The sequence below is a fragment of the Oncorhynchus keta genome, chromosome 30, assembly GCF_023373465.1.
Source record: "Oncorhynchus keta strain PuntledgeMale-10-30-2019 chromosome 30, Oket_V2, whole genome shotgun sequence".
NCBI lineage: Eukaryota > Metazoa > Chordata > Actinopteri > Salmoniformes > Salmonidae > Oncorhynchus > Oncorhynchus keta.
In genome coordinates, this window is record NC_068450.1 from 21,580,281 (window position 1) to 21,597,159 (window position 16,879).

A 16,879-nucleotide genomic window follows, 5' to 3' on the forward strand; every position below is an offset into this window, starting at 1 on the left:
GGGCCCCCTCTCTGGAAGCTCTGAAGAGGTGTCTGTCAGGGCCCTCTCTCTGGAAGCTCTGCAGGTTTGTAACCTCCCCTCACGTGCAGATGGCCCTTCCCACTCACCCTCAGCTTCTTAGCAGGATAACGTAATGCTGCACCCTGGTAAACAACAACAGTCTCAGTGGTGAGACTTCATTCCAACCAAGTACACCACATATTAATGACTAATTGTGTATAGTTATAAAGTAACATCAACACCATGAAATAACACATATGAAATCACGTAGTAACCAAAAAAACTAATCAAAATATATTTTATATTTCAGACCCTTCAAAGTAGCCACCCTTTGCCTTGATGACAGCTTTACACACTCTTGGGGCATTCTATCAACCAGCTTCATGTGGAATGCTTTTCCAACAGTCTTGAAGGAGTTCCCACATATGCTGAGCACTGGTTGGCTGCTTTTCCTTCACTCTGTGGTCCAAGTCATCCCAAACCATCTCAACTGGTTTGAGGTCGGATGATTGTGGAGGCCAGGTCATCTGATGCAGCACTCCATCACTCTCCTTCTTGGTCAAATAGCCCTTACACAGCCTGGAGGTGTGTTGGGTCATTGTCCTGTTGAAAAACAAAATGATAGTTCCACTAAGCGCAAACCAGATGGGATGGCATATAGCTGCAGAATGCTGTGGGAGCCATCCTGGTTAAGTGTGCCTTGAATTCTAAATAAATCACAGACAGCGTCACCAGCAAAGGACAGATTTCCACCGGTATAATGTCCATTTCTCGTGTTTCTTGGCCCAAGCAAGTCTCTTCTTCTTATTGGTGTCCTTTAGTCGTGGTTTCTTTGCAGCAATTCGACCATAAAGCCTTATTCACGCAGTTTTCTCTGAATAGTTGATGTTGAGATGTGCCTGTTACTTGAACTCTGAAGTATTTATTTGGGCTGCAATCTAAGGTGCAGTTAATTCTAATGAACTTATCCTCTGCAGCAGGAGGTAGCGCTGGGTCTTCCTTTCCTGTGGCGGACCTCATGAGAGCCAGTTTCATCATAGCGCTTGATGGTTTTTGCGACTGCACTTGAAACTTTCAAAGTTCTTGAAATGTTCTGCATTGACTGAACTTCATGTCTTAAAGTAATGATGGACTGTTGTTTATCTTTGCTTATTTGAGATGTTCTTGCCATAATATGCACTTGGTCTTTTACCAAACAGGGATATCTTCTGTATACCACCCCTAAAACCCCTATTATTTTGCCACTATGGCCTATTTATTGCCTTACCTCCCTAATCTTACTACATTTGCACACACTGTATATAGACATTTCTATTGTGTTATTGACTGTACGTTTGTTTATCCCATGTGTAACTCTGTGTTGTTTGTGTCACATTGCTTTGCTTTATCTTGGCCAGATCGCAGTTGTAAATGAGAAGGTGAAAAACATTTTTTTATTAAAAATAATAATACCTTTATCACCACACAACTGATTGGCTCAAATGTATTAAGAAGGAAATAAATTCCACAAATGAACTTTTAACAGGGTACACCTGTTAATTGAAATATATTCCAGGTGACTACCTCATGAAGCTGGTTGAAGGAATGCCAAGTGTGCAAAGCTGTCATCAAGGCAAAGGGTGGCTTTGAAGAATCTCAAATATAAAATATTTTTTGATTTGTTTAACACTTTTTTGGTTATTACAGGATTCCACATGTGTTATTTCATAGTTGTGATGTCTTCATTATTATTCAGCAATTTAGAAAATAGTAAAAATAAAGAAAAACCCTGGAATACGTTTTGACTGGTACTGTCTGTATATGATGATGGTAAATATTTATAATCCATATTTCATCCCTTCAAAATTTTAAACGGTAATCTTAGCGAGTTCACTAGTTACTTTACAAATCCAAAGGTAACGTTACATACGACATTATACGATCTAGCTACATATCTGAGACTAAATATATTGCTCCCCAAGTGACGTGTTGCTGATTAATGCCAAATAATGTTTGGCTTGCTAACTAATTACACGGATTTCATAACAATAACAAGCTAGTTAGCTATCAACATAACAAAGTGGTTAGGTAACTTAGCTAGCTGAGTGATTGGGGGGTGAACGCTTTCCAACTTGACTGTACACCAGATGTTTATATAGCTAACGTTACGAACACCAAATAACGTCGTTAGCCATCAAAACAAAGACGCATTAACGTTAGCTAGCAAACGAACCTCACTGGCAACCGTAGCTATTTTGGTGACAGGCTAGCTGACACAAGCAATGTCATTCCAAAAAATGGCATCTGTATCTGAATAATTCATAGGAATTGTTGCAAATAGTAGTGTTTTACCTTATTGTCGTCAAATTTTGGGGGTATTGTTTTGCAGAGCCCACCCAGTTTTCTGTCGTTCTTTTCTTTGTCAATACTGCAGGTCACGCTGTGAATTCTGGGATATCAGAGGGAGAAGGAATTCCGCCAGAGTAGATTCATTACGTCATCAGTGTTCCTACGGTGACATTATAATATGGAGTATGGACACTGTACTTACCTGCTGTTAAAGTCACTTTAAATAAAATGTGTCAACTGGGCAAGACTTGATTCCTTGTCAAGCACTATTTTTCATGATTGAGTTAGTTCATTGCATTCTTTTGTTGCATGCTGTCATGTGGCTGGACCACATGTTCTACTTAGAGTCTCAGAGCAGGCCTTGATTGAAAGCATACTCAGTACTGGTGCAATTATAATACGAATACTACAAATAATGGTATCTTAAAGTCACATATTATTTGCTTTAATAACAACCTTTATATATATATATATATATATAGGTTATTACACTCTAGACCACTTGTGCAGTGCACAAATGATTCTGAACAGGTGACAGGCCCATGCACCTGTCAATGTGCCTGCATTGATATGTAAATGTTGATTAAATAATAGTTAGGCAAAATAATAAATAGTAGGCAAGTGGTAGCCTGGTAATACCACCTTTAACATGTTCTGCTGTACTGTATTATACACGTTTTATAGGCCAAGGTTGAAAACATTCAACATTTGTGTTCAACAATATAGAGTCAACAAATGTCAACATGTTTATTAATTGAGACCTATTGAAACACCAGGCTTGCATAATGCATAAACTGTTCATAAACTCTGTAGCCCATAAAGCAATGTTTGTGTGTTGTGTCATCAGTGATTATTATGCAAGATTGCTCACTTCCTGTAACCGATAAAAGGATCTATCGTAAATCTGCATGTAAATGTACTGGCAGCTATCACAGCAGTTTCTTTTACTGCCTGCTACGTTTAGGTTAAGGACAGCAAGTCGACAACCCTCCCTCTCCGTCATATTCAGCCAAGTACACTAGTCTCTAGTTAAGACAGCCACAAAGTCAAAATTGGCAACGACAAAATAAGCTTATTAGCAGTGTGGTAAGGTTAGGTAAATCGAATTGCAAGAAGATAAATGGTAGAAATGGGCGGGGTTTAGCCATAATTATGACTTTGTGGTTGTGTTAACTAGTGATGACCCAAACAGGCAGAGGGGCGGTCGTTGCATATGTCCCTGACCAAAAAAACTAAAAGGTTTTGGTAAACAGTGTGGCTCCTACTGTCTTTAAAACGTGTTCTACAGAAATTACACAACGATTCCCAAGTAGCAGAAACATAAAATAAGGAGCCATGATGAGGCAGCAGCAGAACATTCACCTTCGTGCAAGCACGCATTCGCACTGGAGCTTTTGCATTTTGCAATATGGCGCTTCGAGGTGCTGCTTGCACAGAGGAGATTTAACATGGAGGGGAAGGTGAGGGAAGGCACGATTATTATCAAAATCGTACGGTGATGCGACTCTCTCGCACCCTCCCCCACCAAGACAGCAAAACGGGAACGAGGGATGGGGGGTCGTCGTCCTTTATGCTCAACTATCCCATACCATATTAATCTATCCCATATTAATACTCGCAAATTATGAGGTCATATTGCTTTTTTAGTATATGTTGTATATATGTGAAGTCATTACAACGTTATACTATGCAGAATAGAGTGGCCATATCATCAATATTTGTATTAATGTATCTTCTTGCAACAGTACATGTATCCCCTCTCTGAATGATCCTCTGCTTAGCAGAACAAGAACCGAGAAACCATCTCGACCTCATTATTACATATTTATGCACGGCAGGGAGTGGCCACTGTGGTCAGGCTCAACCAATACGATCGCAGCGGTGAAAGGAAGGCGTTTCACTCTGTTCGGAAGATAACTTCTCTAACAGCGCTAACCCAGCAGTGCTTAGGAAAGACAGATAGAGTCAGGCAGCGGCAAGGGGTGGCTGTACGACCCTCTTTTGGGGGGGGTCTGATTATTACAAAAAAATATACACACATATATGCATGCCCCGGCCGCAAGATAGGTCATATGACGATAATAGGTATTTTAGAAAGCATATAGCTATATATCTATACATTTAAGATGCCTATTTTACTTTTCCTGATAGACACGTCCGCTTCTATGAATCAGCGCACTTATTTGGGTACGACGTATCTGGACATTGCTAAAGGCGCGGTTGAGATCTTTATGAAGGTAAAGAATAATTTTACCCCAATTTTTTTCAGCTTACTATTTGCCTTGATAGTGTTGAGGGTCCCTTTGACATATTCAGTCGAAATTAACATGTATTGTGTCGTTTTCTTTAACAGCTGCGTGCCCGAGACCCGGCTAGTAGAGGCGACAGGTACATGCTAGTTACATTCGATGATCCACCATACGGAGTTAAGGTAAATAAATACTGTTAAAATGTTTTATATGTGATTAAGGCGCGGATATTTTGCTGGCAGTGAGACTTTACTGTCCCTCTGGTTTGTAGCTGCGGGTTGGGCGGCCTCCCGGTGGCGAAAACGGCAAATTTTTGTAAAAAATATCCGCAGACCGGTGCAGCGCTGCCTCTGAACATGGCGGACATTTTGCTTTTGTGTTGGGAGAGCTCTCGGGCGCTGAGATGGAGGCGGAGAGATATATTATCTATCGTGACGTCTCTATTTCTGTGGGCTAACTCATCCTGGATTGGTCAACTGGCCTGCACCTCTTCACGAGTCCTCCTGTTGCATTCGTTCTGTGGCTGAACTCTATGCACTCGCATTGGCCAATGTGGACTGGGCGACTCAAACTTATTTGATTTGACAAAACCTCCTTTATCATATAACATGATAATGTTCACACGACACTCAATATTTTCATCTAAATCTGAGTTTACACCGTAAGGTGCCCATTCTGTAGTTTACACTATCATAACTTCATAATGATCAAATGCCCTTATGAAGTGTCAACATCATAACCTCCCCCAGTCTATACACACACCATCATCATTAAAATGGTTAATGTGAAGGTTAAAGGTTAGGATAGGGAGGTCTCAAGGATCAGGATAGAGATGACCATTTCCCAATGCCCCCACCCTCAGCCTTGCACTCGTAGTATAAACAGGGTCCCTTTTCTTATATAAAAATAAAACATCCTAACCCATGCCAATAATTAAGCAACAGGCAGAGGCAGCAGGTAGTAATGTTTACATAATCAAATCAAATTTTATCAAATCAAATTTCATGTAATAATGTGGCATAGGCACATAAGCACATATGACTCCTTATGGGTAGTTATAGACTGTTGTTTCTGCCACCACCGTGCAAGCAGTACCGGTGCACTAAGTCTGGAACCAACAGGACCCTGAACAGCTTCTACCCCCATAAGACTACTAAATCGTTAGTAAAAATAGTTGACCAATAGCTACCCGGACTATCTGCATTGACTCTTTTTGCACTAACTCTTTTTGACTCATCACATATGCTGCTGTTACTACTGTTTGTTATCTATCTTGTTGCCTAGTTACTTTATCCCTACCTATATGTACATATCTACCTAAATTACCTTGTACCCCTGCACATTGACTTGGCGCTGGTACCCTGTGTATATAACCAAGCTATCGTTACTCATTGTGTATTTATTATTACTTTTATTATTACATGTTTTACCTTTTCTATTATTTCTCAATTTTTTTCACTCTGCAATTTGGGAACGGCCCGTAAATTAACATTTCACTGTTAGTTTACACATGTTGTTTATAAGGCATGTGATAAATACAATTTGATTTGTTTTGGTATCCAATTCAAATCTGCCCCAAAGCAGGAAAAGATGGAGTGAAATATGTTCTTCGTTTTAGTGTATGTGAGTGGCAGCTAACACCAACGCTCTCAAACATGGAAATAATATTTCAATGACAAGTTCTCTCAGTTTACAAAACAATTAGATGTGACTGTTCGAATGAACCCATATGAATCATGCAGTCACTGCAGCAGCTAGCTTTATCATTGGGATGTCAGTGTAACATTACACCAGACTTAGGAACATGAATAAGCAGTTGGGGCTAACTTGCTGTCAAGTATCTGACAGCATTTGTACATTTGAGTCTTTTAGCAGACACTCTTATCCAGAGTGACTTACAGTTAGTGCATTCATCTTAAGATAACCATGTATTAATCCTATATGAATTCACTGTCACATGTCTATTCATGCACTCTTGTTGGGGATGGGCACATATTTTGTATAATAGTCAAATGAGTAGTGCTGAAGTGCATTGCATGTAGCCTATGTTATAATGAATGTGTAAAGGCCAAGTGTATGAAACTACATTGTTGCTTCTTTCATGTGCAACGTTGCCGATGTGCAGAAGGTGTGCCTGCATCAGTGTATGCTGCTGTAGTTTTGTGGTTTGACAGTGACAGTACTGTAGAGTGGCTTATTCCCTGGCACTTCATTAGCTTTGTCTCTCTGGCAGGTGGCCAGACATCCTCCCAGGGCTTTTCTACACCCCCCTCCCTCCAATGCATACACATATCGCCTCCTCCTTCTCTAGGTCTTCTTCCTCTCCATCCAAGGATAGGTGGTGGTTCATTAGCTATTCCATTTCACATTCCTTGGTGTCAGAGCTTGTTCAGGTTCTGTTTCTGTATTAAATTACCAGATAGGCCTATAAAGCTTAATTGTCTTCAGAATTTTCCTTGAGGGCATTTTTCCTGATTTGTTGCATATTAATGGATTATTATCAAGGGACTTTTGATGAAACTATTCAAAAGCAGAAGTGCTAAGCGTTCTGGGAAATAACTAGCTAACTGCATGTCTACTGAATCTTTTTCTAGGCACTTTGGAGAGAAAGCTCCTCCCTGTGTTAGGTTTTGACAACCAGACGAACAGATTTTGCCCAACAATAACCCTGTGATGTCTTGCCTACATTGCCTGGTGCAATATGGAATCTGAATACTGAACTTCTGCACTTCTACTGAGCAGTGTGGCTGTTTAGCCCTGTTTTATTATTCATAAGCTATTCAGCCACCAATAAGAGAGGAGTTCCATGGAGACGCTGCTGGATAAAGACAATGCTGTCTTTTCCTCCTCCCCCTGAGTTCACTTGTTGTCCCGTTCCTGGGCCGTCGAGAGGAAGGTCATTCTTCTCTTCCTCTTCCTCCTCCTGCCCCAGCGCTGACATTACTTCTCTCACTTGGATTTTTTTCTCTTTCACACTCCTTTCCTCTCTAGCTTGACATGTTATTAGGCAGGAGATGTGTACTGTGTGTACGCTATGCATGCTAAAGCAGTTCATCCACGTTCTGTCATAAAGAGCACATGTTCAACTTCATAAACAAACGTGACAGGGTTAACCGTAAAAGGGTTGACAATTTCATCTTAAATCAGCTATAAATCCCCTTGTTACAGGAGGAATGGAGTCTTGTTGTCTTGTTGTGTTCAACAAGGAGTGGCAATTGAGTTCATTGTTAAAACATTTCTAGCTTGTCTATCTATGGGTAACAGGGTTGACGTGTTATACTCAACCCACTCAGTTTTCCATCACAAAATGGCCAAAAAAAGTACCTGCTTTTACACTATGATTTGACTATTAGATGTTCAATGTTTCTTTTGAAAAAACATTTTGCAAAAGGAATAGTTTCACCACGTTAAAACGAGAGTTCACTTCATGTAATAGGACAGACGCAAATGAATCACTAATCACATGAAATAGATATAATGTTCAGGAAAGACTTTGTCAAAGCAACAAGATAACTAGGGCTTTATAATGATAGTGAAAACCTTTGGAAATGTTAGGGTTAAGTGGGTTACAATTTTCCTGGAAGTCACAGAAGGTGCATGGGGGGACATGTCAATATGCTGAATTTTGGCATTTTAGCAAGTCGTTATTCATATTTTAAAAATCTGATTAATTGAATTATCCATGTGGTCTATATTACAGGCCACTTCATTTAATATAACAGGCTTTTAAAATTAAATAACAAAGGGATGCAAAAGGCAGTCTTTTTGTGAAATGACTCCAAATGTTTAACATTGTGTTATAATCATTCAGGCTTGTGTTTACACATACCTGACCGGTACATCCAGGGTTGTCATTCAGTAATTCAATGTGCATATAAGGAAGACTTCTGCCCTCTTCTTATGGGATTCTGGTTTAGGGCCACACATCCTAATAGTCATTCCTTGACCCTGTCTACTAAGGACTTTACTCCCACTGGGGCCTGTAGCGGGGACTGTAGTGGGGCCTGTAGCGAGGTCTGTAGCGAGGTCTGTAGCGGTCTCTGTAGCGGGGTCTGTAGCGAGGTCTGTAGCGAGGTCTGTAGCGGGGTCTGTAGCGAGGTCTGAAGCATTCTGTAGCGGGGTCTGTAGCGAGGTCTATAGCGGGGTATGTAGCGAGGTCTGTAGCGAGGTCTGTAGCGGTCTCTGTAGCGGGGTCTGTAGCGAGGTCTGGAGCGTTCTGTAGCGGGGTCTGTAGCGAGGTCTGTAGCGGGGTCTGAGGCGTTCTGTAGCGGGGTCTGTAGCGGGGTCTGTAGCGGGGTCTGTAGCGAGGTCTGTAGCGGGGTCTGTAGCGAGGTCTGTAGCGGGGCGAGGTCTGTAGCGGTCTCTGTAGCGGGGTCTGTAGCGAGGTCTGTAGCGGGGTCTGTAGCAAGGTCTGTAGCGAGGTCTGAAGCGTTCTGTAGCGGGGTCTGTAGCGAGGTCTGTAGCGAGGTCTGTAGCGGGGTCTGTAGCGAGGTCTGTAGCGGTCTGTAGCGGGGTCTGAAGCGTTCTGTAGCGGGGTCTGTAGCGAGGTCTGTAGCGGGGTCTGTAGTGGGGTCTGTAGCGTTCTGTAGCGGGGTCTGTAGCGAGGTCTGTAGCGGGGTCTGTGGCGGGGTCTGAAGCGTTCTGTAGCGGGGTCTGTAGCGAGGTCTGTAGCGGGGTCTGTAGCGAGGTCTGTAGCGGGGTCTGTAGCGAGGTCTGTAGCGGGGTCTGTAGGGAGGTCTGTAGCGGGGCCTGTAGCGAGGTCTGTAGCGGGGTCTGTCGCGAGGTCTGTAGCGGGGCCTGTAGCGAGGTCTGTAGCGGGGCCTGTAGCGGTCTCTGTAGCGGGGCCTGTAGCGGGGTCTGTAGCGAGGTCTGTAGCGGGGCCTGTAGCGGGGTCTGTAGCGAGGTCTGTAGCGGTCTCTGTAGCGGGGTCTGTAGCGAGGTCTGTAGCGGGGGCGGGGTCTGTAGCGAGGTCTGTAGCGAGGTCTGTAGCGGTCTCTGTAGCGGGGTCTGTAGCGAGGTCTGTAGCGGGGTCTGTAGCGAGGTCTGTAGCGAGGTCTGTAGCGGTTCTCTGTAGCGGGGTCTGTAGAGAGGTCTGTAGCGGGGTCTGTAGCGGGGCCTGTAGCGGGGTCTGAAGCGTTCTGTAGCGGGGTCTGTAGCGGGGCCTGTAGCGGGGTCTGTAGCGGGTCGAGGTCTGGGATCTGTAAGCGTTCTGTAGCGGGGCGAGGTCTGTAGCGAGGGGTCTGTAGCGGGATCTGTAGCGGGTCTGAAGCAGGTCTGTAGCGGGGTCTGTAGCGGGGTCTGTAGCGGGGTCTGTAGCGAGGTCTGTAGCGGGGTCTGTAGCGAGGTCTGTAGCGGGGTCTGAAGCGTTCTGTAGCGGGGTCTGTAGCGAGGTCTGTAGCGGGGTCTGTAGCGGGTCTGTAGCGAGGTCTGTAGCGGGTCTGTAGCGGGGTCTGTAGCGGGGTCTGTAGCGGGGTCTGTAGCGGGGTCTGTAGCGAGGTCTGTAGCGGGGTCTGTAGCGGGGTCTGAAGCGTTCGGGGCCTGTAGCGGGGTCTGCGGGGTCTGTAGTCTGGGATCTGTAGCGAGGTCTGTAGTGGTCTCTGTAGCGGGGTCTGTAGCGAGCGGGGTCTGAAGCATTCTGTAGCGGGGTCTGCGGGGTCTGTAGGTCTGTAGCGGGGTCTGTAGCGAGGTCTGTAGCGAGGTCGAGGTCTGTAGCGGTCTCTGTAGCGGGGTCTGTAGCGAGGTCTGTAGGTCTGTAGCGGGGCTGAGCGGGGTCTGAAGCGTTCTGTAGCGGGGTCTGTAGCGGGGTCTGTAGCGGGTCTGTGAAGGGGTCTGTCTGAAGCGGGTCTGAAGCGTTCTGTAGCGGGGTCTGTAGCGGGGTCTGTAGCGAGGTCTGTAGGGGTCTGTAGCGAGGTCTGTAGCGGGGTCTGTAGCGAGGTCTGTAGCGGGGAGGTCTGTAGCGAGTCGTTCTGTAGCGGGGTCTGTAGCGAGGTCTAGCGGGGTATGTAGCGAGGTCTGTAGCGAGGTCTGTAGCGGTCTCTGTAGCGGGGTCTGTCTAGCGTTCTGTAGCGGGGTCTGTAGCGGGGTCTGTAGTGGGGTCTGAGGCGTTCTGTAGCGGGGTCTGTAGCGGGGAGTGGGGTCTGTAGCGGGGTCTGTAGCGGGGTCTGTAGCGAGGTCTGTAGCGGGTCTGTAGGTCTGTAGCGAGGTCTGTAGCGGGGTCTTTAGAGGTCTGTAGCGGGGGGTTCTGTAGCGGGGTCTGAGGTCTGTAGCGAGGTCTGTAGCGGGGTCTGTAGCGAGGTCTGTAGGTCTGGGGTCTGTAGTCTGGAGGTCTGTAGTGGGGTCTGTAGCGGGGTCTGAGGTCTGTAGCGGGGTCTGTCGTCTGAGGTCTGTAGCGGGGCCTGTAGCGAGGTCTGTAGCGGGGTCTGTAGCGGGGTCTGTAGCTCTGTAGCGGGGTCTGTAGCGGGGTCTGTAGCGGGGTCTGTAGCGAGGTCTGTAGCGGGGCCTGTAGGCGGGGTCTGGGCCTGTAGCGAGGTCTGTCTGTAGCGGTCTCTGTAGTGGGGCCTGTCGGGGTCTGTAGCGAGGTCTGTAGCGAGGTCTGTAGGGGGGCCTGTAGCGAGGTCTGTAGCGGTCTCTGTAGCGGGGTCTGTAGCGAGGTCTGTAGCGGGATCTGTAGCGAGGTCTGTAGCGAGGTCTGTAGCGGTTCTCTGTAGCGGGGTCTGTAGAGAGGTCTGTAGCGGGGTCTGTAGCGGGGCCTGTAGCGGGGTCTGAAGCGTTCTGTAGCGGGGTCTGTAGCGGGGTCTGTAGCGGGATCTGTAGCGGGATCTGAAGCGTTCTGTAGCGAGGTCTGTAGCGGGGTCTGTAGCGAGGTCTGTAGCGGGGTCTGTAGCGGGGTCTGTAGCGGGATCTGAAGCGGGATCTGAAGCGTTCTGTAGCGAGGTCTGTAGCGGGATCTGTAGCGAGGTCTGTAGCGAGGTCTGTAGCGGTCTCTGTAGCGGGGTCTGTAGCGGGGTCTGTAGCGGGTCTGAAGCGTTCTGAAGCGGTCTGTAGGTCTGAGGTCTGTAGCGGGAGGTCTGTAGCGGTCTCTGTAGCGAGGTCTGTAGCGAGGTCTGAAGTCTGTAGCGGGGTCTCTGTAGCGGGGTCTGTAGCGGGGTCTGTAGCGAGGTCTGTAGCAGGGCCTGTAGTGGGGTCTGAAGCGTTCGGTAGCGGGGTCTGTAGCGAGGCCTGTAGCGGGATCTGTAGCGGGGTCTGTAGCGGGGTCTGTAGCGGGGTCTGTAGGAGGTCTGTAGCGGGGTCTGGGAGGTCTGAGCGGGGTCTGTTTCTGTAGCGGGATCTGTAGCGAGGTCTGTAGCGAGGTCTGTAGCGTTCTGTCGGGGTCTGTAGCGGGGTCTGTAGCGGGGTCTGTAGCGAGGTCTGTAGCAGGGCCTGTAGTGGGGTCTGAAGCGTTCGGTAGCGGGGTCTGTAGAGGGGTAGCGGGGTCTGTAGCGAGGTCGAGGCCTGTAGCGGGGTCTGAGGCTGAGCGGGGTCTGTAGCGAGGTCTGTAGCGGGGTCTCGAGGTCTGTAGCTGTAGCGGGGTCTGTAGCGAGGTCTGTAGCGGGGGGGTCTGTAGCGAGGTCTGTAGCGAGGTCTGTAGCAGGGCCTGTAGCGGGGGGGTCTGTAGCGGGGGGCCTGTAGCGAGGTCTGTAGCGGTCTCTGTCGGGGTCTGTAGCGGGGTCTGTAGCGAGGTCTGTCTAGCGAGGTCTGTAGCAGGGCGAGGTCTGTAGCGGGGTCTGTAGCGAGGTCTGTAGTCTGTAGCGAGGTCTGTAGCGGTCTCTGTAGCGGGGTCTGTAGCGAGGTCTGTAGCGGGATCTGTAGCGAGCGAGGTCTGTAGCGGTCTGTAGCGAGGTCTGTAGAGGTCTGTAGCGGGGTCTGTAGCGGGGTCTGAAGCGTTCTGTAGCGGGGTCTGTAGCGGGGTCTGTAGCGGGATCTGTAGCGAGGTCTGTAGCGAGGTCTGTAGCGGGGGGGATCTGAAGCGGATCTCTCTGTAGCGGGGTCTGTAGCGAGGTCTGTAGCGGTCTGGCGGGGTCTGTAGCGGGATCTCGGGATCTGTAGCGTTCTGAAACGGGTCTGTAGCGAGGTCTGTAGCGAGGTCTGTAGCGGTCTCTGTAGCGGGGTCTGTAGCGGGGTCTGTAGCGAGGTCTAGCGGGGTCTAGCGGTCTGTAGGGGTCTGTAGCGAGGCCTGTAGCGGGGTCTGAAGCGTTCTGTAGCGGGGCTGTAGGTCTGTAGCGGTCTCTGTAGCGGGGTCTGTAGCGAGGTCTGTGAGGCGGGGCCTGTAGCGGTGTCTGTAGCGGGGTCTGTAGCGAGCGTTCTGCCTTGCGGGGTCTGTAGTAGGGGTCTGTAGCGGTTCTGTAGCGGGGTCTGTAGCGGGGTCTGAGGTCTGTAGCGGGGCCTGTAGTGGGGTCTGAAGCGTTCGGGGTCTGTAGCGAGGTCTGTAGCAGGATCTGTAGCGAGGTCTGTAGCGAGGTCTGTAGCGGTCTCTGTAGCGGGGTCTGTAGCGAGGTCTGTTGCGGGGTCTGTAGCGAGGTCTGTAGCGGGGCCTGTAGCGGGGTCTGAAGCGTTCTGTTGCGGGGTCTGTACTCGTGCCTGAAACCTACTCCGCTTCACTGGCTGTGAGTCTGTGACCCCTTCCCTTTGCCTTCCATATGATCACAGCTCTTTGGGCTTGTTAAGCAGCCTAGCTTTCACTGCAGTGATAGCTCTGATTTCTACCATGCTCACGCTGCTCTCATCTCCTGCTCTCATGACCAGTTAGTTCATCACCACCCTTCTGAGTCAGAAATGCACAATGACATGATGCTTTCTTTTTCCATTCTACTGAATGGGTATTGGTGCTTTCTGGTGGTGCTGTCTTGCCTGCTCAAGTTCCATGAATCAAGACCTCATCACGTGCCTTCAACCTGGCACATTTTGGTTCTGCTCCTTAACTAAAGGATCATGGGAACTTAATGTTTTTTATTTGTAGGAGTCTGCTTTCCCATAACTGGGGCTTTTGCGTGGAACAAGTTGTTATCTGTCTGTTTATGGAAAGCGGTCTCCTGTCCTGCAGTCAGTATGTGCAGGAACCCAGCATGACTTAGCCTAGGCCCCAGCTGCTGTATCCTGGCTTATAGACTGCCACTGTTCTATCGGGGGTGGGGGGACCTAGCTATATTCAGCTGCTATACCCTGGCTCATAGACTACCACTGTTAAATTTGGGGTGGGGGGCTTAGCTATATACAGACACAAGTACATATAACAGTTTTTGATAATAAATCATTCATGATGATGTAATCACTTTTTTCATTGTGAATTTGATGTTGTCTTTTTCTTGGCACTCTAACTCGGTGTCTGGGTTGCCGAGAGACATTTGAAGACGATGATGTCAGTGCTGTAGGATAGCTCTATGTCTTGTGTCATGTTGTATTCCTGTTTCACCACATGGCATGAAGCGCAGCCCACAAATAAATAGCCTAGCACAATATAATGTTGACAATTCAGTCTCAATATCCTAACCCTTCCCCAAACGCCACAACATCAGCATAGTGGAGCACATTTTTTTCTAATGCATTGAGCCTCTCACTCTTTTTCATGTCTCCCTCCACCTGTTTTCCCTCCCTTTCCCACCCCACCCACCAGACAAGGTTGTCTTAAAACAAGGGACTCTGGTTGCACACTTATACAGCCTATAATGAATAGTTGATTTGGAGTGGGGGGAAAGAAGGTTGGATAGGTAAAATTGAATTACTCTTTCGTTTGAATTATTGAGTGTGAGTTAAGAGTTCTACGGCCTGCCAGTAGGACTTTGTCTTCAGTTCTACGGCCTGCCAGTAGGACTTTGTCTTCAGTTCTACAGCCTACCAGTAGGGCTTTGTCTTCAGTTCTACAGCCTGCCAGTAGGACTTTGTCTTCAGTTCTACAGCCTACCAGTAGGGCTTTGTCTTCAGTTCTACAGCCTGCCAGTAGGACTTTGTCTTCAGTTCTACAGTCTACCAGTAGGACTTTGTCTTCAGTTCTACAGCCTGCCAGTAGGGCTTTGTCTTCAGTTCTACAGCTTACCAGTAGGGCTTTGTCTTCAGTTCTACAGCCTGCCAGTAGGGCTTTGTCTTCAGTTCTACAGCCTGCCAGTAGGGCTTTGTCTTCAGTTCTACAGCCTACCAGTAGGGAGTTTGTCTTCAGTTCTACAGCCTGCCAGTAGGGCTTTGTCTACCAGTAGGGCTTTGTCTTCAGTTCTACAGCCTACCAGTAGGGCTTTGTCTTCAGTTCTACAGCCTACCAGTAGGGCTTTGTCTTCAGTTCTACAGCCTACCAGTAGGGCTTTGTCTTCAGTTCTACAGCCTACCAGTAGGGCTTTGTCTTCAGTTCTACAGCCTACCAGTAGGGCTTTGTCTTCAGTTCTACAGCCTACCAGTAGGGCTTTGTCTTCAGTTCTACAGCCTGCCAGTAGGATTTTGTCTTCACTTCTACAGCCTTCTTTATTTATTTATTTTTGTTCAACCTTTATTTAACTAGGCAAGTCTGTTAAGAACAAATTCTTATTGACAATGATGGCCTACAGCGGCCAAACCCGGAGGATGCTGGGCCAATTGCATTTCTTCTACAGTGAAGGAATGCAACATGCTACTTCACATATACAATTGCTTTAGCATTGTTTTATGCTATTTTTCACTACTTCATAAGTACATTGGAGTAAACACAATCTAGAGGTTAGATATAATAACTTATGCCTTGTATCCAAGGACTACAAACACTTAAAAGTTAAGCCAACTCTGTCCTGTTGTATTTCCTGCTCAGTGTCCATGTCATCTCCAAACTCCCACCCTCTATGTCTCTCTTCCTCCTTCTCCTCCTCTCTCGCTTTAGGAAGCATGGTACCGCTTACGGTGGGGCTGGTAAGCCTGCAGGTCATCCGTAGATTAAGCATAATGCTGTAACAGTAAGGTACTTGACCTCAGTGGAGGAAAGAGCGAAAGCAGCCACTCACTCACACTCCCCTACTAGGCTGCTCTCCTACGGGAAAGCCCCGGTCTCGTGGGAAAGCCCTGGTCTCGCGGGAAAGCCCTGGTCTCATAGGAAAGGCCTGGTCTCATGGGATGAGCAGCTTCAGGAAGTGCTTCAGCAAGAGCCAATAGTGGCCATTACTTTGTGTTTTCTGAGATATTTTCTACATTACAAATAGACCTACCATTTTCAAACCAAGCACTCTAAAGGCATAACCTAAGGAAGATGTAATCTCGTAGCTTCATAGTATCATAAACATATTATTTAAAGGGATAGTTTACCTAAATTACTAAATTACTCACTGGTTTCCTTACCGTGTAAGTATTCTATGGACATGGTATGACAGCACTCCATGCTTTGATTTAGTTTCCCTGGCACTGTTTCCACATGCTAACGTTTTAGCATTTTTGGCACAAATCCCATTTATGTCAAGGGACCGATATTAGCATTTTTTGCCCATCATAACCAAATTAGCTAAAAGTATTTAACATTGATTGTGAAGCTCAGCAAAGTCACTTATAGATGATTTTAACATGGTCCGTGAAAAATGCTAATTTTGGTCCCATGATTTGAATGGGATTTGTGCCACAAATGCTTAAACGTGAGCATGTTGAAACCGTGCCAGCTAAAACTAAACCAAAGCATGTATTGCTGTCATACCTTGTCCATAGACTGCTTGCAGGGTAAGGTACCAATTAGTGTTTTGTCATTTGGGTGATCTAACCCTTTAATATAGAGCCTAATGTATGATAAATATATTTCATCTGTTGTGATAATACATATTTTCTTTAGCCTATATGAGTATGGAGCTTTTACTGTATGTCTTTAACCCAGCACTAATATGTTTAATATGAGTCAGTGTGTGGTTGTCTTTAACCAAGCACTAATATGTTTAATATGAGTCAGTGTGTGGTTGTCTTTAACCCAGCACTAATATGTTTAATATGAGTCAGTGTGTGGTTGTCTTTAACCCAGCACTAATATGTTTAATATGAGTCAGTGTGTGGTTGTCTTTAACCAAGCACTAATATGTTTAATATGAGTCAGTGTGTGGTTGTCTTTAACCAAGCACTAATATGTTTAATGTGAGTCAGTGTGTGGTTGTCTTTAACCCAGCACTAATATGTTTAATATGAGTCAGTGTGTGGTTGTCTTTAACCCAGCACTAATATGTTTAATATGAGTCAGTGTGTGGTTGTCTTTAAACCAGCACTAATATGTTTAATGTGAGTCAGTGTTTGGTTGTCTTTAACCCTGCACTAATATGTTTAATATGAGTCAGTGTGTGGTT

At 46.6% G+C, this 16,879-nt stretch overlaps 1 protein-coding gene across 3 annotated transcripts in view; it reads left to right on the forward strand.

Annotated features, from left to right (window-relative positions):
• Window positions 1-4,106: 4,106 nt before the first annotated feature.
• Window positions 4,107-16,879, forward strand: part of ints6l (integrator complex subunit 6 like) — a 39,771-nt gene continuing 26,998 nt past the window's right edge. For all 3 annotated transcript variants that reach the window (XM_052488012.1, XM_052488013.1, XM_052488014.1), the window contains exons 1-2: window positions 4,107-4,565; window positions 4,682-4,759. In XM_052488012.1, coding sequence (XP_052343972.1) covers window positions 4,455-4,565; window positions 4,682-4,759 — 189 coding nt within the window. In that variant the 5' untranslated portion in view covers window positions 4,107-4,454. The remainder of the gene's footprint in view (window positions 4,566-4,681; window positions 4,760-16,879) is intronic.